This window comes from Asterias rubens, chromosome 13, assembly GCF_902459465.1.
Source record: "Asterias rubens chromosome 13, eAstRub1.3, whole genome shotgun sequence".
In the NCBI taxonomy this organism is placed as follows: Eukaryota; Metazoa; Echinodermata; class Asteroidea; order Forcipulatida; family Asteriidae; genus Asterias; species Asterias rubens.
In genome coordinates, this window is record NC_047074.1 from 6,998,920 (window position 1) to 7,025,807 (window position 26,888).

At 40.0% G+C, this 26,888-nt stretch overlaps 1 protein-coding gene across 1 annotated transcript; it reads left to right on the top strand.

Annotated features, from left to right (window-relative positions):
- The first annotated feature begins 134 nt into the window (after positions 1-134).
- LOC117298961 (proline-, glutamic acid- and leucine-rich protein 1-like) lies at positions 135-25,075 on the top strand. The gene is made up of 16 exons (XM_033782352.1): positions 135-278; positions 2,420-2,484; positions 4,136-4,241; positions 5,208-5,357; positions 6,274-6,402; positions 9,012-9,162; positions 9,886-10,012; positions 14,952-15,039; positions 16,221-16,315; positions 16,949-17,059; positions 18,081-18,219; positions 19,476-19,647; positions 20,854-20,909; positions 21,621-21,830; positions 22,428-23,228; positions 23,968-25,075. Exons 1-16 carry the CDS (start codon positions 138-140, stop codon positions 24,043-24,045), a joined length of 2,619 nt encoding a protein of 872 aa, XP_033638243.1. The 5' UTR covers positions 135-137; the 3' UTR covers positions 24,046-25,075.
- The last annotated feature ends 1,813 nt before the right edge of the window (positions 25,076-26,888 follow it).

The window sequence follows — 26,888 nt, forward strand, 5'->3', positions numbered from 1 at the left end:
AATTATGTTGTGTACAAATTTTAGCGCCGCGCAAACTAAGAAAATGCGCGCCTTTGAGAAACAAAAACGCAACAAAAAAGAGAGTGCATTACTTCTCTCACAAGAGGGCGTCTCATGGCCTTTTAATAAAATTCAAGATGGCGCTTCCCATCGTGGACAACATGTGTTCTACAATGCTGGGGCTATTTAAGCAAGAGAGTAATAAGCATGGAACTGCAATAAACTTGCTTCCTTCATTTACAGAAGATTCGACAGAGCTGCAGATCTTTAGATTCGAGGTTTGCTGTTTTATCATTTTATTTTGTGTTATTCTCTGGCTCGACTGAGCCTGCCCTGCTGTCCTGTGTGGAGGGTCGGTTGGGGGCGGGGGGGGGGAGGGGGGTTTGTCAGTGTGTGTGCCATTGCCGGAATTCCATATGCCACCCACGTCTGTCTGCGCACGTGACGGTGATGTGTTGCGATTGTCGCTGTCAATCAGTGTCATTGTTGTGCCCCAACTTGATAATCGTCCCAACTATAGTTGGGACTGGTCCCAACTTGAGTGTTCAAGTTGGGGCGTCCCAGCTGTAGTTGGGACAGTAATACAGGGTACCAACGCATTGCAGGGTACCAGGGTTGTTTTCTGCTGCATTCTGTGTGTGGTGGTGGGTGTCCTCGTGGTGTGAGCTAGTCGTGAAATCAAGTCGGTAATTCTTTTTTATAGACCAACTCGTCCGATCCAAGGCAACTGGTTCCTTTAAACTACACTGCTAAACAATTAGTGTTAGCAGTGTAGTTAAAAAGGAACCAGTTGCCTTGGATCGGACGAGTTGGTCTATAAAAAGCGTTTGTAACTGTTTTTTATAAAATGCATATGGTTAGAAAGATGTTTTAAAAGTAGAATAAAATGATCCACACAAACATGCCTCGAAATTGCGTGGTTTTCCAAATACTGTGCGAACTAACACGGTCGGCCATTTATGCGAGTCAAAAATTTGACCGTGTTAGTCGACGAGGTAAAAGGAAAACCGTGCAATTTCGAGGCATGTTTGTGTGGATCATTGTATTCTACTTTTACAACATCTTTCTAATCATATGCATTTTATAAAAAACGGTTACAAACGCTTTTTAAAGACCAACTCGACCAATCCAAGGCAACGTGTTCCTTTAAGGGACGGTACTTTTGTGGCTGGAGCGTGGCGTGTGGCGGTGCGTAGTAGAAGGGTTTGTTGAGTGGGTAAATTAATTATTCTCAAGAAATTCTTAATATAGTTTTATTAAACAGGCATGCCCTAGTAGGGGATAGGGGCCAAGACAACTTGAACAAGTTACTTCTACAGTTGGGATTGGGGGTCCCAACTAGAGTAGTGACTGTCCCAACTGTACCGATGACTGTCCCAACTATAGTTGACACCATCTCTACCAAATAAAATATTAACAAATAAATTTGGTCTATCCCTACTACAGTTGGGACAGTCATTACTACAGTTGGGACTGGGGGTCCCAACTAGAGTAACAATTGTCCCATCTTGATCTTCTATGAGGAGACCATCCCTACCACTCAGCTAAAATATTATCAACCCGGGCCTATCCCACAGACTACACTGATGCAGAGAAATAACCGCAGTCTCAGACTTGAAATCATTTTGGTGATTTGAGCGCGTTTTTACTTTGTGTTAAACTGACATGTTGGCACAATGGTTGAGGGCTCCCTTTGCAAATGAAGATTCTGAATTGTTTAGCAACCATCTGAATCCTTATTACGTTTCATTGGTGGTTGCGCGGTGAGAAGATGTCATAAAGCGAGGTGTGACCCAATAATGAAGAGATTCTAAAAAGCATTGTTGGCATCTCTAAAGAAGCGGTATTGTTTGTGAACCGATCGCACACCCATGCTTAGGGTCATCTGAGCGCGTGTGCCATTACAGGCGCCAACATTAAAACAGCTGCAAACTTGTCAGCAAATTGAAACCACAGACAAACTATTGTTACACAGTCTATGGGGGATTTAATTTGCGGAAAATAAAAAAGTGTGCAACTTGGTAATGGATGTCAAGCCAAGTCAACAATACTTTAGTTGTATTTACGCAGAAAAATAAAGTGATAGGCCTTAATGCCAGTTAACCAGTAACCATTTAACCATCACAGGCTTAGTTAGAATCTATTTTTATTTGAAAACCCATCAATGCAGAGGGGGCCAATAAATCAGAGAGGGTCCTGAGGGCTGGGTACTGTTTATCGGACTTTGTATAGTACATGCTACATGTACGTGTTGGTTTCTTATTCTAACCGTATCAGAAATGTAACAGATATTTGTACTAAAATGTTTAGACTCTTACAAGAATTCTAATAGTCGATGAGAAATCAATTTAAAATCTAACAATATTGATGTAAATGTGTAGACTCCTTTTTAACAAAATGTACTTTATTTTTGCTATAGAAGTCTGGCAATCTGTCTTCATGGGTTGGTCATATCAACAGCTGTCTGAACTCTACAAAAACAAGGTATAACCAAACTTTGTATATGGTATATATCAATGCAAAGCTGAACTGTTCCTCTTCAAAATGATACCACAATTGCAATGATTACATGTTGCTGGACTTGACCACGCTAATGAGAATGAGACAAAGTCACAAATCAAATGTGCCAAAATTGGCAATTTTGTGTTACTGTGTGAACAATCAAATTGACACTGTAATTCAAGCAAGTAAGACAACTTACTGATCTTAATCCACTTTATTGAGACAAGAAGTTTGGTATAGAGCAAGACAACTTACTGATCTTAATACACTTTATTGATACAAGAAGTTCAGTAACGAGTGGATGATCCGAAGGCGTTGATGACAGCCATGGCACCTTCTTCTCATGCTGCACACATTCTTGTGATGCGCTGATGATGAGGGATGGCGTTCCATTCTTCATTAAGGAACCTGGTTTGGTCACACACAGTTGATGTGTTGGTGGTTCTCAGGCGCGGACAGCGAGGCCAAGCTGGTCCCACAGATGTTCCTTGAGATTCAGGTCTGGACTGCTAGCGGGCCAATACAATCCATTCAGTGCACCCCAACATTGTTCAGGTGGTCAGTCACCAGTCGGGCTCGATGGGGGCGAGCGTTGTCATCTTGAAAGATGGCATTTGGTCCAAGAGTCTGCAAGTATGGTACTGCAATCGGCTGTAGAATATCGTCTTGCAAATACCCATCAAACAAGGTGTTTTTCATGAGATAAGGGTTAAGTGTGTCTGATGAGCTCACTGGTGCAAATCTTTGTGTAAACCATTAATGGTTCTGAAAAGCTTGATCGGTTTGATTATTGAGCATTACCCATTTAGCACAGACAACGGTAGTTTTGGCACATTTGATTTGTGACTTTGCCTCATTGTTATTCGTGTAGCCAAGTTCGGCAACATGTAATCATTGCAAATGTGGTATCATTTTAAAGAGGAACAGTTCAGCTTTGCATTGATACAAACCATATACAAAGAGAGTATTAAACAATAACAAATATACTGGATTGAAAAAAGTTTCTTTACTTTTTGTGAGCAGTTTATTACTATTTGTTGCACATTGTTACATTTAGAATGTTAACAAAACACTTTTAAAAAGCTGTGGTTTGGGGAGCTAAAGAAATGCCCTTTATCTCTTTCACAATTCAGAGATGGGTTTTACCTTATGTCAGGTTCTTTCATGTACAACGCCACTGCATTAGCAAGAACGACTGTAACAAAAATAGTATACAGAAACAAGGGGTACACTATTTTGCCTAGGTTTTAAATAGTGATAAAAATTTGAATTACTGAATTAGTCATAAGAAATCTGCATCGGGATAAAGAATATTAATTTTGGTTTTTACCCATACAGCGATGTGTGTTAGCACTGTATACTCGGTACTTTCCCAAGTCCTGTGAAAAAAATATCACAGGCATGTATTAGTCATACCACCATGATATAGTTTAGTGCAAGCATAATGTCTCTTTATTAGGGTGGGTAAACTACGAAGTTCAATCAATATGATGAGGTAACAAGCTGCTGTATTAAGATTTTTACATTTGTCGTATAAAAGGTCCAGAAAAAATTTCAAAAACTAATCCAACCAATAAAATGGGTTCCATATCTTGATTTATAAATAAATTTGTTGAGCATTTTCTCTGACTAGATTGGAGGGTGTAAGTCTCTTGAGGGCCCTTGTCCCTCAGTGTCCACTGGAGATCTTCCAGCAGCACTGTTTGTCATGGGTCAGGTTGCTTATACAAAGTCTACAGGTATGTCATGTGTAGAAATCTTGGAGTGTTGGTTATTGCTAAATGAAGTCAACCTAATGTCAAATGTACAGGTTTTGAGTATGGAGATTATATAAGTTATCACACAAGTGCGAGTGGAATACAGAAAAATATAGCGCTTCTGCGGCCTTGTTGGATATGGGACGCAGATACGCTATATTTTACTGTATTCCACGAGCGCGATAACGATTTTATCTTCCATCCTCATTAAATCATCGAGGTTGGGTTTTGTTTTTTGTTTTTAGTTTTGCATGCGCAAAGTTAAGAATGTTATTTTTTGCACTGACCGTATGCGGAGCGTCACGCATTGACCCTCACAATACGCAGTGTGCAATATAAAAACTGGGAGTAGGTTATCGTCTGATATCACACTCCGGTTCGAGCATCTGATAGGAGGATTAGCGCGCACTGGAACAAAACAAAAGTTAAATATTAACCAAATGATCCTCTGTTTCATTAGTGTACAGTGAATTATCTCGTCAAGTCAAGCTATTTAGCATAGCAAGAAATTTAGACTGAACTTTTTTTGTGCACACTGAATGCTGATATTGAGAAGCAAATTCTGATTTTTGTGTAGCAATTGAAACATTTTGTTTGTTTGTGTAGCGATTTGCTCTGCTTTACAAGGGAAATCGTTCACTGCTGTAGTACAGTCATGTCAGTGCCACTTAAGATAGTGGTTTGCTTTTTCCTATGCCGAACACATTCATGTAACTTTTGACTTCATCAAACTTTTGGGGGAAAATGGGGAAAGGATTTTTTGAGAATTTTGGTGCATGTTATCCGGTTGAATAAGCGTGGGCATATTCTGCGTGGAGCAATTCAACCATTCGAGGGCGTGCATTTTTATCACTCTCGTTTTCGTTTTTGTTATCGGGGGCCTGTGTGACCGGGCCTTTAATAAAAAATAAGTGAAAATAAAATAGTTTTGTTTTTCATTGTTTGTAGTCGTATGATTCACCACCAGTCATCAGCCTCGTTGCCAGAACACTGGAAATCATTCTCCAGGATGCAGCCCAAGTGTCTGAGCTGTCAAGAGAAGTGTCTAATTCAAGCATATCTATCATCATGCTAGCAGCTCTTGACATGAAACAACTGGTAGATGCTTTGATTTTATAATAGTTCAATCAAGTTTTGACTTAAAGGGTCTGGGTACTGTTTGGAGGAGACAAAACACAATGTCCACAGATTTACATTAAACTCACACAGATTGAAGATAATAAGGGTAGAATTTGAAAGCTTCACTTAAAATATTACTTGCTGAGGTGCTGTATTCTTTTAAGAAATTAGTAAAACAAGTCACGGAGATTATTGTAGCAACGTTATTGCCAGTTATTATCGTGACATCGTTTTACTCTACAGCACCTCAGCAAGGAATATTTTAAGGTAAGCTTTCTATTATCATTATCTTCAAACCGTGAAAGTTCAATTTCAATCTGTGGACATTGTGTTTTGTTTTGCAAAAATTACCTGAATCCTTTACAGCTGGTTTTCACAAAGAGATTTTGATTTGATTTGATTTGATTCGATTATAGTTTTGCATGTAAAATGATACAGGTATCCACATACCAATCTGATACTTTTCATAGAGATAAACTGAGTTTGATATCCCATGTGTTATTTATTCGTTGCTTCATTGCAGCCTCTTGGCAATCAGTTATCCGTTATTACTTAAAATAATTGTTAGCATAAAAACTTACCAGGTAACGAGCAATGGAGAGCTGTTGATAGTATAAAATATTGTGAGAAACGGCTCCCTCATAAGTAAAGAAGTAATTTCTCACTAAAATATTTGATAAAGGTCTCAAATTCAATCATCTGAAAGCACACAACTTGTGTGACGAGGGTGTTTTTTCTTTCACTATTCTCTCCCAACTTCAACAACCAATTGAGTTCAAATTTTCAAAGGTTTGTTATTTTATATTTTAAGTGGTAAGACTGGTCTTTGAAAATTACCAAAGGTGTCCAAAATTACCACTATGTAACCATTGTTTCTTGACTGACTTTTCACTAGGATTCTGCGATAAGTCTCCTGTCTGCCTGTATACAGAACTTCCCTGGACCCTGTGGACCATTTAAGACACGTGCTGAGAACTTCTTTCTGCAAGTCATGTACTCTGAGGAGATTTTAGACATCTCTTTGGTATGTTGATTTTCTTTTAAAGAGATTTTAGAAAATGCTAATATTATGTTAAAGGGACATGTTACCTTGGATCGATCGAGTTGGTCAATCAAAACATTCAAAACTGTTTGTTATTAAATGCATATGGTTAGTAAGATGTTGTTAAGTAGAATAAAATGATCCACACAAACATGCCTCAACACTGCAAGGTTTTCCTTTTACTTTACAAACAAACTCGGTCGGCCATTTTAGGGAGTCAAAAACTTGACTCCACAAAGTGGCATGCCGTGTTAGTTCATGACGTATAAGGAAAACCATGCAATGTTGAGGCATATTTGTGTGGATCGTTGTATTCTACTTATACAACATCTTTCTAACCATATCGATTTCATAACACACAGTTTCAGCTCGCCCTATCCAAGGCAACATGTTCTTTTAAGGACCTTACATGTATCTTAAAATTTTCCTCAACAGGAGCGATGTTTCCTGCTTGTTCAATTGATTTTAAATTTGCATCGGGGATGAAGAATATAATCTTTGGTTTTACCCAAATTTATATTCTTTATTCCTGATGCAAATTTAATATCTATTAAAGCCATTGGACCCTTTCGGTAAACAGTATTGTCCAAGGCCCACACTTTGTGTACCACAACTTCTATATCAAATAACAAACCTGTGAAAATTTAGGCTCAATCGGTCAGGAGTCGGGAGAAAACAACGGAAAAACCCACCCTTGTTTCCGCACCGTGTCATGACATGTGTTTAAAATAAATCCGTAATTCTCGTTAACGAGAATTTATATTGTTTTGCTGTTTTCTCAAAAAGTAAAGCATTTCATGGAATAATGTTTCAAGAGAAGTCTTTCACCATTGCCTTCTGTAAACCCTGTAAGTTATTTGTAAATCTGTGAACTTTTATTTTTTTTTCTGAACTGAAAGGGTCCAATGGCTTTAAATCGTTGCAGTACCCAATTCTAAAACATAGGATTCGAACTGCCTCTAGCTACCGGGCAATCTTGGTAGTCTAGTTGGTAAGACACTGCTCTAGAATTGCACAGGTTCTGGGTTCGAATCCCACCCGCGTAATATTCCTGTGATTGTTTTTACAGAACTCATAGGGGATAGCGAGTATTTATCATACCCATACCGACGTGTACATCATATGACAAATTCAACGCACAAACAACGTTCATTTTACAAAAAGGCGCGTGTGTCTCCTTGCAGTACCTGTCGCGTTTGTGCCGCAGTATCACCCACTGGTGCGTCCTCTAGTTCTTATAGATAACTCTATGGAAAGAACAGACTGCACCATGAACATCATCATAATCTTCATTTAGCGGTCGCAACTGAGATTCAATTCACAACGTCACGCCAGAGGTGTTAATCCCTCATCATGTTTGGAAGGTCCACAATTTCAGCCTCCGTATCTCTACTAGGGCCACTGATTTTCCGCGATCGCGGAAAACGGACGGAATTCGCGGAATCCACCCTTTGAAACGGAAAACGGGATTTCAGAAAATTTGATTTTTTTTTTTTTTTTTTTTTTTCTTGACGCCAAAACTATTGAAATTGCATTCTTTATTAAGATTCTTTTTGTTAAACTAAAAAGGCATCAGAAATCAGACCATTAAAAAGTACGAGATCGTAACCGTGGATCATTCTGTTCTTCTTCACGCCATCCTCAATGTTTACACACATGATGTACACACGTTGTTAACATGGTTAAGCGAAGGGCATTATTCGCGGCACGTTTTAAACATTTTTTGTTCACCCAAATTGCATTTTCTCCCTCTCTTTTACCAACAATAATACACAAACTAGCTTACCTATGATCTATAAGAACACATACAATGTTTTTTCATCTCGGAAAGGTCTAAAATAAAACCGTAAACTGTCAACATTCTGTCGCCAAAGCGAAAACAAAATGGCTGACATTTTGTTTGTGGATGGAGAATGGTCACGTCCATAGACTTGTTCCCAAGTCTTTGATCATGCTGAAACAGCGCCCTCTTGTGGATACACTCCTGTCATTAGCCTACAATGTGGCTGATGCAGAGAATCAACTGCAGTTTTAGACTTGGAATCAAGTCTATCACATCATGTGCATTGATACTGCAGTCACAGTGCAACCTTTTTAGAACAGCAGTATACAAAATAATCCACAATATTATAAAAAAAAGTATTTTTTTGAAATTTGTCAGTTCAAATGAACATTTTACGAAGTCAACAGTGCAACTTATCTCAAATTGATTTTTATAAGTGTGTCCCTGGGTATTAAACAACCTTTTATCTAATTAAAAAAACATGAAACGGAATTTTTTGTGCCTGAAACGGAATTCATGTTTTTGCCAAACGGAATTTGCACTTTTCTGAAACGGAAAATCAGTGGCCCTACTCTACCGATCTCGACAATGTAGTTGAGTGGTCGAGGTCCTCTATCAGGGCACGGCAATCTCCAATATAACATGTCAGGTATGACCTGGTCTTTAGCAAGAAAGCAGTGGCCAGCAAAGCGGACTCTGCGTTGAGCAACAGTACCAGAGATTGGTGGAATTACTCAAGCTGGTGTACCCCAATTGAAGTCTTTCAGCAAGCAAACTCTCTTATTCATGTATTATTTTTCTCCTGAAGTCTGCAAGTCGATGTCTGGCTCTACTTCCAAGGGTTGGAGGTGGTGGCCAAGGTGGGATCAAACATATAGAGGCATGGTCCTTCTTCTGCCACAGGGTGTTGACTAGCATGACGATTGTACTAGATGATCTGTATGGGGAAACAGACTCAGGTAAGAAACAGAAATAATGATAATAATAACAAATTCTTATATAGCACTTTTCACAATAACCGTATCAATGCGCTTTACATTAGTGCCCTGGTCATTGGGCCAATAACATCCATTAAATCTTAATCAGCTCCCTGGGGAGTATGCAGCCCTGAGCTGCCGCATGGTGCTACAAAGGTTTTTTCATTCACAATATCAACCTCTACCTTCGCAGGTACCCATTTATACCCCTGGGTGAAGAAAAGCAAGTATAATAAAGTATCTTGCTCAAGGACACAAGTGTCAAGACCCACATTCAAACCCACATTCCGGTGACTCCACCAGAACTTGAATTTGATGCTTTTAACCCCTCGGCCATGACACTCTACTGTGAATCTGTGCTCAACAGTTTCAACCAATTTACAGAATACAATGATCCACACAAACATGCCTCGAAAGTGCGTGGTTTTCCACACGATCGTCCTTTTTATGGAGTAAAAAACTTGACTCCACAATATGGCGTGCTGTGTTGTTCACAACGTACAAGGAAAACCATGCAATTTCGAGGCAAATTAGTGTGGATTATTATATCCTACTTTTAAAACATCTTTCTAACCATGCATTTTATAACTAATGGTTTCAAATGCTTTTCATAGACAAACTCGCCCGATCCAAGGCAACATGTCCCTTTAATTTTTGATCCATATCTTTTGATTGATCACTATTTCTTACCTACTTTAATTGAAGGGAGCCAGGTTGACTCTGCCTACCCTCCTCTAGGTTTGCTTGATGCACCATCTAAGGAGCCTTCAAGAACATGTACACTCATCAGACACTTCAAGGTTCTATCAGCTTGCCTCCAACACATGATTAGGTTAGTCAGCCAAATTTTGAACTTCATATTTTTTTTTAGTATAGGTTTTCTCGGTCGATTTCGGCAAATGAGCAGCCAATTTCATTTTCAGGCGCTCGAATTAAAGCTATTTTGCCTTTAATTCAGAATTTTGTCATTCAATTTTGTTTTTAGGCATTCAAGTTCCTAGCACACTCATTCTTTTTCATGACACACAATCATCATTCAATTTAGCAAAGCTGGTTCGACTAGAGATTTTGCTGATTTAATCATTTTCAATTTCGTAAAGAGACACTCGATCTCGTTAAATGAAAATTAAAATAAGTACGATTAAAGAAACCTGAATAAACCGTTAAACTGCACTGGGCAATTTAATTCAGGTAAACCTCACTTTCTTTGTTTATGTGTCCATGGGACTTAAGATGGGACCCATGAGGTCTTCTTCTTCTCCTTGTGTTTTTTTTGGGGGGGGTGAGTGGGGGTTTCTTGAATGTTTTCTATTTTTTACTGTTGTCTTTTAGAGTTTGTGACATTTCTTCCTCAACCGTCAATCTGTTGGCGTGCCAGACATACATGTATTGGCATAAATGTTTGTGTGTGGTTTTACCACTGCATGCACTTTACTTGGGTGATGACATCCACACTCTGAATGGCTGCTTATTGTAGGAGATCGCATCTCCACTGCTGCATGTTCAATCCTGCTTCCTGGGCAGCCTGCCTGTCTCCTACACGTTGTTGCCACTCAGGTAACCCGAGGATGCGTTTTACTGCAGCCTTGAATGCAGAGTGTGCCATCTCTGTGCTGTTCAGGAACGGGGAGTAGGGAGGGAGGCGCTTCAGCTGAATCATTGGGTTGGCACCCCTCAGAGAGTTCGGCTCGCACGTGAGGCCTAGCATTGTCATAGATGAGGTAAATTAGCTTGTCGTCTGGGAAAACTGCATCACACTGTTGAATTGTGTCTGCAAGAAACTCCTTGAATCTCTCTCGCGTCACAGTTTTGAATGCAATTCGGTGGTGCACCAAGCCTACTTCACTAGAAAAAGGGGAAGGAGACATTGCAGTTTCTCCCTCGTTGTCTGTCGACGACTCGTCTGGCAGCGATCCCTCGTGGAGCTCTACCTTGGGAGCGTCTAGTCCAGACATTGTAGCCTTTCTCATCAATGAAGACTAGATGTGCCAGAACACCATGCTGCAGGAACCATTCACCATACTGGACGCGTTGATCAAGAACTTCAGGAGAATTCCTTGCATCAGGGATGTCCTCCACTAGTTTTAGTGTAAATATCATCCCATCCAAGGCCCATCATCCCATCCAAGGAAGAGTCAAGACGGGATTTAAGACTCCTTAGATGCACCATCTAAGGAGCCTTCCAGAACCTGTACACTCATCAGACACTTCAAGGTTCTATCAGCTTGCCTCCAACACATGATTAGGTTAGTCAGCCAAATCTTGAACTTCATATCTTTTTTTAGTATAGGTTTTCTCGGTCGATTTCAGCAAATGAGCAGCCAATTACACTCATCATCATCATTTGGCATAGACTTGCGTCCGTGGCCGCCTCGTCCTCAGGTTGTAATGGTGGCGCACTCCTGGAGTTGCCGCCATCACCTGGTGTCTTTCAATCGCTTCTCGTCTCAGTTCTTTGACGCTTCTTCCACTCCACTTTGTGACGTTGTCTATCCAGCGCAGCTTAGGGCGGCCTCTGCCTCGAATTGTGCCTGGAGGCAGACCATCTATAGCTGCGCCGGGTAGGCCTCCCTGTCTCATCACATGAGCACACCATTTCCCCTTCCGCTCTAAGACCTCATCGCTCGTGAGACACCACTGTCCACCAATCAGTTCAGCCAGCCTTTCATTTGTGATGAAGTCTGACCACTTTATGCCCAGCAGGGTTCGCTAAATCATTCTGCCAAAAGCATCGAAGCGCTTTAGGTCAGCTGCTTTGAAGGTGAGTGTGATGGAGTTATACAGCACTTTGGCAATCACCAAAGACTGTACTAGCGAAGATGCCAAGTATTTGCACTTCTGAAGTGCTGCCTTTCCGATCCCTATTCTTATCCGGACTTCTTCGCTGTCATTGAGATTGTGAGTTATTGTTGTGCCAAGATAGCGAAACTTGCTGACACATGGTATAATGGCTCCACGAAAGGTGATTGTCGCATCTGTTAAAACCTTCTGGATGACGAGGTACTCTGTCTTACCGGGATGTATTACAAGGCCATACTCCTCTGAGATATCTCCAAGAATGGCAAGCATGTCCTCAGCATGCTTTCTGGAGAGAGCCATCAGGACCAGATCGTCAGCATATCTCAGCTCTTTGATGTTGAGACCACTCACATCGGGGGCTCTGAGATGTGCTGTACGGAAGTACCACTCCCTCATCAAGCATTCTGCGTAGAGGCTGAAAAGTGTTGGAGAGAGTGGGCAGCCTTGTCTCACACCAGCTGGGGTGTCAAAAACCTGTGTGAGTTGACCCTTCCATCGGAGTTGACCATTTGCATTCAGGTACATGTCTTCAATGAGTCTCAGTACATCACCCTCAACACCGAGTTTGCTAAGTTTTGCAAACATGAGCTCGTGGTTAACTGAGTGCACTGGGCAACTTTAATTCAGGTAAACCTCACTTTCTTTGTTTATGTGTCCAGGGGACTTAAGATGGGGCCCATGTGGTTTTCTTCTTCTCCTTTTTTTTGGGGGGGGGGGTGAGTGGGGGTTTCCTGTTTTGTGGGGGTTTCCTATGAATGTTTTCTATTTTGTACTGTTTTCTTTTAGAGTTTGTGACATTTCTTCCTCAACCGTCAATCTGTTGGCGTGCCAGACATCTTGGCATCTTGTGTGTGGTTGTACCACTGCATGCACTTTACTTGGGTGATGATATCCACACTCTAAATGGCTGATTTTTGTAGGAGATTGCATCTCCACTGCTACGTGTTCAATCCTGCTTCCTGGGCAGCCTGCCTGTCTCCTACACGTTGTTGCCACTCAGGTAACCCGAGGAAGCATTTTACTGCAGCCTTGAATGCAGAGTGTGCCATCTCTGTGCTGTTCAGGAACGGGGAGTAGGGAGGGAGGCGCTTCAGCTGAATCATTGGGTTGGCACCTTGAGGGAGTCTGGCTCGCACGTGAGGCCTTGCATTGTCATAGATGAGGTAAATTGTCTCGTCGTCTGGGAAAACTTCATCACACTGTTGAATTGTGTCTGCAAGAAACTCCTTGAATCTCTCTCACGTCACAGTTTCGAATGCAATTCGGTGGTGCACTAAGCCTACATGTACTTCACTAGTAATAGCGAAGGAGAGATTGCAGTTTCTCCCTCGTTGTCTGTCGACGACTCGTCTGGCAGCGATCCCTCGTGGAGCTCTGCCTTGGGAGCGGCTAGTCCAGATAATGTAGCCTGTCTCATCAATGAAGACTAGATGTGCCAGAACACCATGCTGCAGGAACCATTCACCATACTGGACGGGTCGATCAAGAACTTCAGGAGAATTCCTTGCATCAGGGACGTCCTCCACCATGTCCACTAGTTTTAGTGTAAACATCATCCCATCCAAGGCCCTGGCTATGGTAGCAGTAGAAACCTGGGGCTTCTCTGGTAGATGTTCACTCAAACTAGCCTTCGTTTGTTGAAGTGTCAAGACGGGATTTGCTTCAAAGATGGTTTCGCATGTCATCATCCATCTTGCTGTGGGTTGCTCCTCCCCCTTGCCATCATCTCTCGCCTTCCGGTCCTCAAATATGTTGCAATGATTGATCTTGCTGTGGACTTGTTGATGTTCAAGTTAACTGCAAGCTCAATGTAGTCTTGTTCATTTCCTTTGAATGCATCAATCAACCTCTCTCGATCTACCTGGGCTACATGTACTCTAGCGTAGCGACCACGAGCTGCCATTTTGAGAAAAAACAGTGTGTACAACTATAGCGAAAGCTTGTCTTCGAGGTACATCGGCAAAGTGACTCAAGTGCCAATACGTGAACCGTATTTGTGCCTTAACAAATCTTAAGGAAACAAAAGTTCAACCAAGCGTTTTTTAGATTGCACAAATTCCAGAAATGACTCCTCGAAAATGAATTTGAATGACTAAACATACGCTTCAAGAAGTACTGGGCTAAATTGAATGCCGCTTTGTTGAATTGTTAATTGAATGATTATTTTGTTAAAGTCACCTGGAAATAGAATTGTTTTTCTTTCAAACATAAGAGTATATGCTTACGAACAATAAAACAATTTTTTTAGTAATTGTTTGTCACGATTTATATGTTAAAAAAATATATAAAGTTGTTTGGGGGGTTGACTCCGCCTACCCCTTTTGTGACGTCAATCGAGGCAGACTTTGCCTGCAATGCGTAAAGTAAACACACGTGCAAAGTACATGGACTTCAAGTCTGTTTTCTGCATGCAGCAGCAATACCCTGGTCGGCATTGCCAGAAAAAAAACATTTTTTTTTTAAACGTACAAACTCACGACTTGGTCGTACATGTACTTTGCAATTGTGTTTACTCTACGCATTACAGGCAAGTCTGCCTCGATTGACGTCACCAACAGCGCCCTCTCGGTCGGGGTCTACTCTTAAATTTGTAAATAACATAAGAACTGATTTGTTAAAACCTTAGTTAACTGTTTATTCACATTCCACTCATCAAAACACATAAATTAGTGACAAAAGCTTTATTTTGAAAAAATGCCACTTCCAGGTGACTTTAAATCGACTGACGCAAAAGTACATCAGAAAATGAAATCACCTGATCCTTTTTCAGCGGCATTCGGTTTCGCGCAAAATTGATTAGGTTGATGGTTAAATTGGCTGCTCATTTTTGGAAATTGACCGAGAAAAAATATAATAGTGTTTTTGAAGAATTTTTCAATAAAGTAACAGTTTGTTTTGGTCAGTATAAACCGGCTAGCGAGTAGCTCCAACTCTCTTGTTGATGTATTATTTGCATTTTTCTTGTCTTGCAGAGCTGAATTTCCAGAAATTGTGAAAATTCCAGTCAATCCTGTTTTGTCCTTGTGCTACAGAGTGCTTGCCTTGAATGGCAAGATGCTTGTAAGTATTTGAACGATCCAAAAAATCTCAAAACTTTCTGTTAAAGTTTTCTTTTAGAAATCAAACAATTTTACACTAATATAAAGAACAAAGAAACAAAGTGATTCAATATGAAAATATCAATCACAAATATCAATAGAGTAAATATACTATTAAGGAATTATTGTATACTGTAGCTACAAATAATGAGATCTAAGGGCACAGGACTTAAAGGCACTGGACACTATTGGTAATTACTCAAAATAATTTTTAGCATACAACCTTACTTGGTAACAAGCAATGGAGAGATGTTGATAGTATAAAACATTGTGAGAAACGGCTCCCTCAGAAGTAACGTTGTTTTTGAGAAAGAAGTAATTTCTCACTAAAGTATTTGAATTTGATTTTGAGACCTCAGAATTTGATTGTGAGGTCTCGAAATCAAGCATCTGAAAGCACACAACTTGTGCAACAAGGGCGTTTTTTTTTCTCCATTATTCTCTTGCAACTTCGACGATCAATTGAGTTCAAACTTTCACATGCTTGTTATTTTGTGCATATGGTTGAGATGCACCAAGTGAGCAGACTGGTCTTTGACAACTACCAAAAGTGTCTAGTGTCTTTAAGCAGGCTTCAGCAAAGGGCGTCTGAAGTGAATTGAGGAAAAAGGGTCTTTTGATGGTGTCATTAGCTGGAACACTGGGTGAATTCTCTTTTAAGTTCGGATAGACAATACCCTAGGTAAGCCAACTCTCTATCGCAGACGGGAGAAGAAAACCCAAAATACTAGATTTAGTTCATAAAATGTTTCATATCAGGGTCCAAAGATATGGACGGTCCGTTTAGTGTTGGGTTTTAAAACGAATATTTGGTGAAGAAAAGCAAGTTTATAGTTAGTTGAACTGTACAGCAACGCAGACACTAAGCACTTAATAATAATAATAGTGGCTTCTTATATAGCGCTCAGGTCTGTCACGCTGTGACGCTCATGGCGCTTCAACATAATAACCCCTGGTCACTGGGCCTTAAATCATTCCGTAAACCATCTCAGCTCCCTGGGGAGTATACAGCCTGTGCAACAGATATGTAGCGCACTAAGCTATGCTATTCAATGGGAGACTGGAGAACTTGCATTCAATAAAATAACTTGTGAACAATTCACAAACTATTGTTCTCTTATATTATTGTATGTTTTGTTAAAGTCCAAAAAGGTGTCATTGCAATGGACTCTGCTGGCTGGTTCTCTCTCTACAATTCACACTGAAGCATTCAGCATGATGTCAGCTCTTATATCAAGGTAACAATTTTATGAAAGAACAAATAAGGGAATCAATGTGTGTTGAAGAAGTTTTCAACTAGTGGTGTAAACCCGCCAGGGCCTGGTTTTTGATAATTTTACTGAGACGAAGTCGATCAAAAAAACCTTTTCCATCAAAAAACATCAACATTTTTTGTCAAAAAGTAATATAAATGCAAAAATTAGAATTGTTCAATGATTTCTTTCAACACAACACCCCTCCAGCTATGAAATGGTAAGGCCCTCGGGTAAACAACTCCTTATAAGGAGATTGCTGTGCGCGTCGCGCGTATCGCTTGATGTGGCACAACTGTCCCAGCCGTTGCTCTCAACCAATAGGAATGAAGAAACTGTTCAAGCTCGCGTGTCACGCCCATGTTTCAGCACTTTTTACTGGTGTTATATCATCCGTTCAAACACCCCAACGTGATGCCCTCTCGACCAACCAGAATGGATAAACTGTCTTAGTATTTATGAATGAAAGACCAAATAAACTTTCATCTCAAAGTGTAGCTTGATGTGTTTATACATTCTGATAAAAAGTCTGAGACTTGTCAGAGACTTGTCAGGTGGCTGTGTATTAACAGGTGATATAAAGGCCATGTGATTTACTGTATAATTTTTGTTTTCCAGTTGCCGTGGTAATCTGATTGTCCATGGTGACATGATAAACAAACTCTTCATACAAACACTTGGTTGGACAATGAACAGCCAATCAGATGACTGCAAGCAAAGACCATACAGGTGAATTTTATCTACTTTTAAATTGTTATAACAATCATGATATTAATAACAAGGGAATAAAAGGGTAGCGACGAGTTCTTAAACGGCCGTTTAAAACGGCCAGGATCGTGGCCGTGTGACTAAAGGCCCAAGCCGAAGGTGAAGGTCTTTATCGCACGGCCAAGACCCTGCAAGGTTTTAAAAGGCAGTTTAAGACCGAGTTGCTACTCTTTTATTCCCATTTATAAATGCCTTCTGGGTTAAAAGGCGTAGTAAAGTAAGAAAGGTTTTCCTGACATCCTTGAGCTCTGTACGTGTGTTGCATTTTTATGACTGAGACAGTTTTCGGATATGCATCGTGCGCGTAGTTATTCTTGGTGCAAGACGTTCCTCATTTTCCTTTCACACACAGCGCGGCCAACTCGCCAACAGATAAGAGCACCAAACTCGAGGTATGTGGGATGTTGGTGTGCCCCTCGCTCGGTGAGGCATTGCATTTTGGCTGAGTAAAAACTCAAGAAAACTATTTGGGATGTTGGTATATAAACTTTACAAACAAGCAGTCTTACTCAATCTGGACCCTATTTCATAGAGTTGCTTAAGCAGAGAATATTGCTAAACGACTCTCAGCTAAGCAGAAATGAGCAGGATACCAATCACAAATGGTACATGTGACATGTTAGTTTGGCTGGTCCTTATTCAGGTAATCATGATTTTGTTGTGCTTAGCATCCTTTTGTGCTTCAGCAGCTCTATGAAATTGGACCCGTAGAGTGTGGGTTCAAATCCCGGTCGTGACACGGGTGTCCCTGAGCAAGACACTTTACTATAATTGCTTCTCTCCACCTAGGGGTAAATTGGTACCTGTGAGGGCAGAGATGGTTCTTCTTGTGATTGATTTAGCCTAGTGCTCTACACTTTTGGAGTATATATGGCCCAGTGACCCGGGGTACTTATGTTGGAAGCGATATAAAAACGGATTCTTGTTATTTTTGACTATTATTGTGATTTAGTTGTTTTGTTAATTTCTGATGTTATTGTAGTTGTCTAAGACAAGCTGCTTATTCAACTCTGGAGACCTGGATTGAAACTGTTGGAGCCTGTACTGGAATTGAATCTTGTGCTGATAAACTACTTGAGCAGATCTTGAACGATGCAAGCCCACAGATACAAACAACAAAGGTAGCTTTATTTAGAAAGGGGTTCTTTTTCGCTTACTGCCCACACAATCTTGGCCTAACACAAACACACTCACTCCATCATAAAGTGGCTACATGAGACGAGCGCATTGATACACACTTATCAATTCAGAAACGCAATGCGTTATGGGTAGGCATGTTGTCATGCACGATGTGCGCACGCATACCCTATATCTTTGTGTGGATTCAACAGCGCCCTCTCTTTATATTTTGCTATTAGCGATAAACCTTATGCAGCCAGCTAGATCATCCATAGTCCCCAACCCTGTACCTTGGCCTAACGGGGCTCTGTAAGTTTCAAGGCTGGGACCAAAACCCACACTTTGTAGATCAGAACTTTAGTCTGGTGTACTTGACCACTCGGCCACAACACACTTATAATAATAATAACAACTCTTACATAGCGCGCATATCAGTCACTCAGAAACGTTCAAGGCGCTTTAACGTACAGTATTTCCTGCAAAGTATGTTCGACTGCATTTGAATTATGATATCTATTCCTTCTCATACATGTACATGTACATGTAGCACCATGTAATGGTTTACAAGGTGCTGTGGCGCAATATGCTGCCTAACAAACCAGGAACACCGGGGCGAACCCCTTCTCTTTGGGATAAGTGCACTGGGGTGGATTTCACAAAGAGTTAGGACCAGTCTTATCTCGAGTTAGGACCAGTTACTCGTCCTAACTTAGGACTAACCATGCAATTTGTATATCTCCTAGGACTAGTCCTAAGTTAGGACTAGTCCTAACTCTTTGTGAAATCGACCCCAGGGTTCTTGTATGTGTGTTACACAACACACAGGATCTACAGCTTCAAATCCAATCCGAAGGACTACTCAAAGGTTAAAGGAACACGTTGCCTTGGATCAGTCGAGTTGGTCTTTGAAAACCGCTTGAAACCGTTTGTTACAAAATGCATATGGTTAGAAAGATAACTTAAAAGTAGAATGAAATGATCCACACAAACATGCCACGGAATTTCACGGTTTTCCTTTTACGTCGCGAAGAAACACGGTCGGCCATTTATGGGAATCAAAAATTTGACTCCCATAAATGGCCGACTGTGTTAGTCGACGAGGTTAAAGAAAAACCACGCAATTTGAAGACATTGAGGTAAACATTTGGTAAAATCACAGGGAAACCCCAGGCCAGGTAAATTTGGGGAAAACACACACACAACAATTACATCCTTCATAGATTTAGTTTCAATTTGTTTTGTTTCTTTTATACATCAGTTAAAAATGACAGGTGATGACAAACCAGCCCCATCAATGACCACCTTAATGCTTTCTGGTAAAGCCAAACAGAAGGGACAAATAGCTACTGTAGAGAATGCTAGCAGTCTGGCAGGCCAGCAACGAATTGACCATCTTGCTAATAGTGAGGTGTGTCTAGCTTCACTTAAAGGTAAGGTATGGACTCATCAAGAACACAAATTAGTTGAGACAACCTTGTCACATGCATGTACTTTTTTATTTTGTTTAATCTCTTATATTTGTTTAAGTACTTGCATACATTTGTGTCTGATGTTCCAGTGTTTTATTGTTATCTGGATGCACCTCTTTCTGCAAAGATTGTCTCACTGAAACTGCCAAAACAAATTTCTTGTCAATTTGCACAGTTGTTAAGTTAAAGGAACCATTGCCTTGGATCGGACGAGTTGGTTTATCAAAAGCGTTTATAACCGTTTATAAAATGCATATATGGTTGGAAATATGTTTTAAAAGTAGAATACAATGATCCACACAAATTTGCCTTGAAATTGCGTGGTTTTCCTTTTACTTTGCGAACTAACAAGGTCAGCCAATTATGAGAGTAAAATTTTGTACTCCAATAAATGGCCGACCGCGACGTAAAAGGAAAACCGTGCAATTTTGAATGATAGTTGTGTGGATCATTATATTCTACTTTTAAAACATCTTTCTAACCATTGCATTTCATAACAAACGGTTTCAAACGCTTTTTATAGACCAACTCGTCCGATCCTAGGGAACATGTTCCTTTAAGTTGAGGTGTTTGGATCAATGACTCAAACTTGATGGGCTCTTGTTTCATATTAGTCATTTTAAATACAGCAGATATATACAAACAAAATGGATGAGGGGATCAAGAGACACAATTTTATGCCATTCATGACCAAAGAACGAACAGCAGACAACTTTTATTTACTTTAGGATACCTTATTACAAAATTGAGTTTATTAAATGGAAGGTACACGTTTGGCTATTACTCAAAACAAATATTAACTTAAAAATTGACTTGGTAACTAGCATTGGAGAGCTGTTGATAGTATAAAACATTGTCGGAAATGACTCCCTCTGAAGTAACGTAGTTTTTGAGAAAGACATAACTTCTTGCTAAAAATAATAAAAATTTCTAGCTAGATGTCTTTTATTCCTATCTGAAAGCACACAGATTCGTCCAACAAGGGTGTGTTTTTTCTTTCATCATTTTCTCTCACCTTCGATGACCAATTGTGCCCAAATTTTCACAGGTTTGTTATTTATGATGAAATACACCAAGTGAGAAGACTGGTCTTTGACAATTATTACCAATAGTGTACCTTCCCTTTAGCAATTGAAATATTGACTGTATTTATGAATTTAATTGCAGTGTTACGATGTATTATCATGAATCTTGGAAGCAGAGTGAAACCTGATGTACACAAGGTAACGTAATAAGAATCAAGCTTTTTTAATTATCTGTCAATTGAAACAGTTTACCGCATCAGGCTTGAAAAACCCTTACAAGTTTTGTTGATTTAGTAAAAGGATGATTCATATAACATGTAAGAATCCCCTGTTATAATTGAATTTTATTTCAAAATCTCACATGAGATTTTGTGAGAGTTTGGCTCGGGCATGCACAATCATATTCCCTAGAGCATGCAATGCGGTAAATGCTTCATAACATTTTTTGGGTTTTCTGTCAACAGTCATCGAGATGAAATTCACCAATGTAACATTTGTTTATGTCTAATTGTTTAGTCATCGTGGATACGGCTGTAATAGTCGATGGTGTCGAAAACAAAACAGAAAGTGGTAAAAACACCCAATCAAAAGGATCGCATGTACATGTACAACTAGTAATTTTACTACATGTACATACATATGTAAAGCCCAAATGCAGTGTCAGTCGGTAACGAAATCGCCATGGAGCAAGTTTGATCAAGGGACTGAAGTTGACTATTGTCGACCATTGGGCGATTTTGCCTGGTACCCAGGATGTATTTCATACATAGGTAACCGTGGAACATTGACTAGTGGTTGACAAATGGTTGCTGAATGAACTTGCTCTTGGCTGTTGGCAAAAGACTGAACAACCTATCACTGAACAAACCAATTTGTATATTTCAAATGTGACTTCATATTTACCCGCAGGATGTTCATGACTTTGCCATCCCACTACTCGTTCGTATTCAGCAAGTATCCCTTACCCTCAGCCCTGCCCCATACTCCAGTGTGGATTGCCGTAAAGCACTTTACCATGTGCTTCTATCCTGTGTTATTGCACCTCATCCTAGATGGCCAGCACCCATACAGTGTGCCACCAGCTTATTCAGTCGTGGACGACAAGACACAAGTATAACGGTGAGTTTTCCGGCATCTCCAATTTGTTATGTTAAAGACAATGGATACTATTGGTAATTACTCCAAATAATTGTTACCATTAAAACTTACTTGGTAACAGGCAATGGAGAGCTGCTGATAGTATAAAACATTGTGAGAAATGGCTCTCTCTGAAGTGGCATAACTTTTAAGAAAGAAGTAATTTCTCACTAAAATATTTGAATTGAATTCGAGACCTCGGCTGAGGTCACGGATTAAAGCATATGCAGGCACACAACTTGTGTGACAATGGTGTTTTTTCTTTCATTATTCTCCACTCTGACGACCAATTGAGCTCAAACTTTCACAGGTTTGTTATTTTATGCATACATGCTGAGATACACCAGGTGAGAACACTGGTACAAATTTGATTGTTTTGTGATTTATACCATAACTTGTATAACAGAGCATACTGATCAAAACGTCAAGTTGAAACCAACGGTTCTTTTCAGAACCACTCCACTCATTTAGAGATTATCATTACATTGTGTTACCGCAAACCTTTCTATGTTGTATTTCCACCATGCAAAGTTTCAACTCCAACTTATCTTGTATATTGTTTATTTTGGGGATCATCAGGTTGCTAGTTTTTGCACTGAAGCATCCATCGTTTGTCAATCAATAATCCATCCCAGAGTACCATCTCTCCAGTATCCCGTCAACATGGCCCAACTTGAACCAAAGAGATCAATCAACACGGCCTATGACCTTACAGTAAGATCTGACCTTGGATACATGGACACCAGTGATGTTGGTGATGACTCGGCATTACTAACAAATGTCAAAGATAACACCATCGCTGTGTCCAGCTTTGATGGTTGGAGAGCGCCTCCAAGTGACCAGGAAGGGCCATTGTCTGGAAGTCAGCTTTCAACCGCCACGTTGGATAATCTAGACCAGGACAAGCAAGGAGAAGAGTCGTCAGATGAGTCAGAAGATGAGGAGGATATCAAAGAAGAACAGCAGGGTAGTGGGGATGACAAACATCTTAAAGATACTACAATCCAGCTTCAAGAAATGATTAAGAATAGCCCTGAAGCTTCAGCCAGTCAAGTGTCTATGAGCTGTAGTATTGCTGAGGGTCAGACAGCTGGAGATCGCACCATTAGTATTGCTGAACAAGGGGATGTGGATCCTCCAGTCACAGCTGGAGATCGCACCATTAGTATTGCTGAACAAGGGGATGTGGATCCTCCAGTGAATGATGGAGGAAGGTACTCCACAAGGAGACGCTCAAAGAGACAACTAACGAAGCTTCAGAATCAGGCAAGGAGTGAAGACAATGATGCAGATGCAGATGGGGATGAAAAGGTCACCAAGAAAGTAAAGAAAGGCAAATCACAAGAGAAAGACAAGAATGTTGGTGATGCTGAAGATAAGGTAAGTTGTCGGGAACTGTAAAGAAGCATGTGTTTGACACTGGACACTACTGGTAGTTACCCAAAATAGTTATTAGCATAAAAACTTACTTGGTAACAAGCAACGGGGAGCTGTTGTATGTATAAAACATTGTAAAACACGGCTCCCTCTGAAGTAACATGGTTTTTGAGAAAGAGGTAATTTCTCACTCAAATATTAAAAGACTTCAACTGAAGCCCTATTATTATGCATCTGAAAGCATACACATTTTGTGCAACAAAGGTGTTTTCCTGTTCATTATTTTCCTGCAACTTCGATGACCAATTGAGTCCAAATTTTCACAGGTTAGTTATTTGTCTCATATGTTGGGATACGTGAAGTGAGAATACTTGTCTTTGACAATTACCAAACGTGTCCAGTGCTTTTGAGCCACTTGTGATTTCAATAGCAATAAAACATACTCTTTTGATAAGAAAAAAATGGACAGGTTATTTTACCCTTCCATTCTCAGTTTATTCAATGAAGAGTTTTTAAAATTATTTTCAAAAACGGATCAGAGAAGCTGAAACATCAGTCTGCTTTGTTGCAAGGGCCAAGGGTTCAAATCCCACCCGAGTAATATGCCTGTGGTTTTCACAGGACTCTGGAAAGTATTGAGTATACAGTACAGAACAAACATTGGTGTATTTTGTAAACCAGTAATATATTCTTTATCCCTGATGCAACTTCCTATCTTTTTAATCTGTTTTGTTGTCAACAGGTTGGAAATGAAGACATGACCGAGGAGACGGCTTCCATGCTGGCAAGTTTTGTGGACTCAATGCCAGATGAAGACTAAAGATTATTTTGCTGTGATTCATTTGAAATCATTTAATTGAGACATGCTGAGCTGGCATTGAATTCAACAAGAGAGTTATATTAGTGAAGCTGTACCGGTGAATGTTGGTCGAGAGACAGGGCCCAATTTCATCAATTGCAGCCGTTTTGTGCTCACGAGGCGTCCCTTAGCAGAATTTCATAAAGCTGTTTACCATAAGCAAGGGTACATTTTGTAAATGCTGACTAAAGCCGGGTTCATACTTCATGCGAGTGCGAATGCGAAGCAAATTTGAGGTGAATTTGACGTCACACACTCCTTGCGCAGTGTTTATTTGCAAGGGAGTGGAGCAGAGTTCAACTGCTGCGAATTGTTCGTTGCGAATTTGTCACGTCAACATTCGCTTCGCATTTGCATTCGCAGGAAGTATTACACACGGTAAGCACACAATGAGGGAAGTAACAATGCAAATCCATGGTGAACATGCATGCGCGCCTAAACATTTTAACCTTGGTTAAATACTTTTATGCTTCTGCACATTTTTCTGCTATAGTAAGCACACACATTTGCTTACTGGTAACTAGCTTTATGGATCTGGGCCCTGATCACCACTATGGTTCCAGGTCTAGTACATGAATTGCTTTTGGCTTGTCCTGCCTTCGGCCCCTTGTTGACTGTCCTAAAATGTTACTGGTATTGGATGCAGACCTGAAAGGTGTTACTTGCTTGATTTGATCAATGGTCATAACTCTATGATGTATTGGAAGTTCAGAATTGTAAAGGCCAAGTCACACTACAGTGATTACGAAAACGATAACCATTACGACGCAAAGATAACGCATTCTATTTGTTGAATTGCTCCACGCAGAATTCGCACATGCTCATTCAACCAATAGAATGCGTTCTCTTTGCGTCATGATCATTATTGCTGCAGTGTGACTCGGCCTTCAGTCAGGCAAAACACCAGGTTAAAGACAAGTGGACACTATTGGTAACTGTCAAAGACTAGTCTTCGCAGTTGGTGTATCTCGACACATGCACAAAATAACAAACCTGTGAAAATTTGAGCTCAATCGGTCGTCGAATTTGCAAGATAATCATGAAAGAAAAAACACCCTTGTCACATGAAGTTGTGTGCTTTCTGATGCTTGATTTCGAGACCTCAAATTCTAAACTTGAGGTCTCGAAATCAAATTAGTGGAAAATCACTTCTTTCTCAAAAACTATGTCACTTCAGAGGGAGCTGTTTCTCACAATTTTTTATGCCATCCATCTCTCCCCATTACTCGTAATAAAGAAAGGATTTATGATGATAAATATTTTGAGTTATAACCAATAGTGTCCACTGCCTTTAAAAACATTTGTAGTGTGAGGAAGTTTAACTCCGCTTTTTAAACACTAGAGGTACTTGTCAAAACTAAGTTGACAGTCACTTTTTTGCTCTTGCTTCACTTTATCATCTTTTTTTTGTTACTCAAAGTTTTGAAGAATTATTTTCTAAAAATTTAGATCGGACCTCTATTGAGATATTATGCATTACCATTGGATTCAAGTCAGGTACATAATATTGATTGTAATTGTCCATTTTAGTGGTTTGCATTGTAGTGTATATCCAGAGAACATTTGAGTGATCCCCGAGGATTGTTTCATGTATAATTGATTGGAGATAACTACTTTTTGGAAATGGAACTAGCGATCGATTTTACAAAAATTCCTAACTGAGGACTAGTCCTAGGAGATATTTAAAACTTAAGGCTAGTCCCAAGTTAGTTAACTCGTCCTAACTCAAGTTAAGACTGTGAAATCCACCATCCCTGGACAGCTGTACATGTTTGCATGGCTTGTCATATTTAATTATGGGTGTGTTCGATTAGCTTCCCCGGGCCGACCCCGATCTGCCCCCGTTACGTTCCAATAGCTTTGACGGCATTCCAGGGGCTCACCCGGGTCAGCCCCAAGTGCCCTGCTTATGGAACGGGTCATTTGGGGCTGGCCCTAGGTGCATGACGTCACCATGAGAGGGTGAGTGATCGTTCAATTAGCTCTTGTCAGGGGCTCACCCAATTGAGCACTTCAGGGTGGACACAGGGAAGCTTATCAAACACACCCTCTGAACACTGAGGGTGAAGGATAAGATATTTAGTACCAATAAACAACAAACACACAAAACACCCAATCCCATGTTCATCACAGTAATACACACTTACTACAGATTGTATTAAGTTCTCAGTCAATGTCTTGCATTTATTACAATCATAGATGAACAATTTGAATAAATGAATTGCTAATCAAACAAAAACAGAATAAGGTGACACGACAAATGCAATTATTATTTGAAAAAAATACAGAATTATATTTGAATTGACAAAACATTTAGCAAAAAACTTCTGGAGTAGTGTTTGGTTATTTGTTGTCAATTTGCAATTTCCTTGTTGACTTGGTCTTAAATACGTTGCTGTCACTCATGCAAAAATACAACTTAATGGTTTAAAACAAAGGTTATTCACATGTTTTTTATAACAATATGTTTTATAAATTGAGATTCTCCATATTCAATTTTTGTTTTTGTTTTCCACAATACTCTAGAATGCTTCCCAGCCAAAATGTTTGTCGCATACATGAACAAGTCTGCAAATGTCACTTTGTAAACCAAAATACTGCTAGCAAAAAACAATCTTTTTATTTGGAGCAGTGGTGAATTATTTAATGTGACTTTAATGTAAACTTATCATAGTGCTTCGTGCATACGATAGCTCAGTGAGTTTAACCACGAGCTTTAGTAATACCACTAAGTATCAACATGCTAGGTATGAACAATTAGACGATTGCCAAGTATAATCTGTTTCAGTTTCAATATTTTAGTG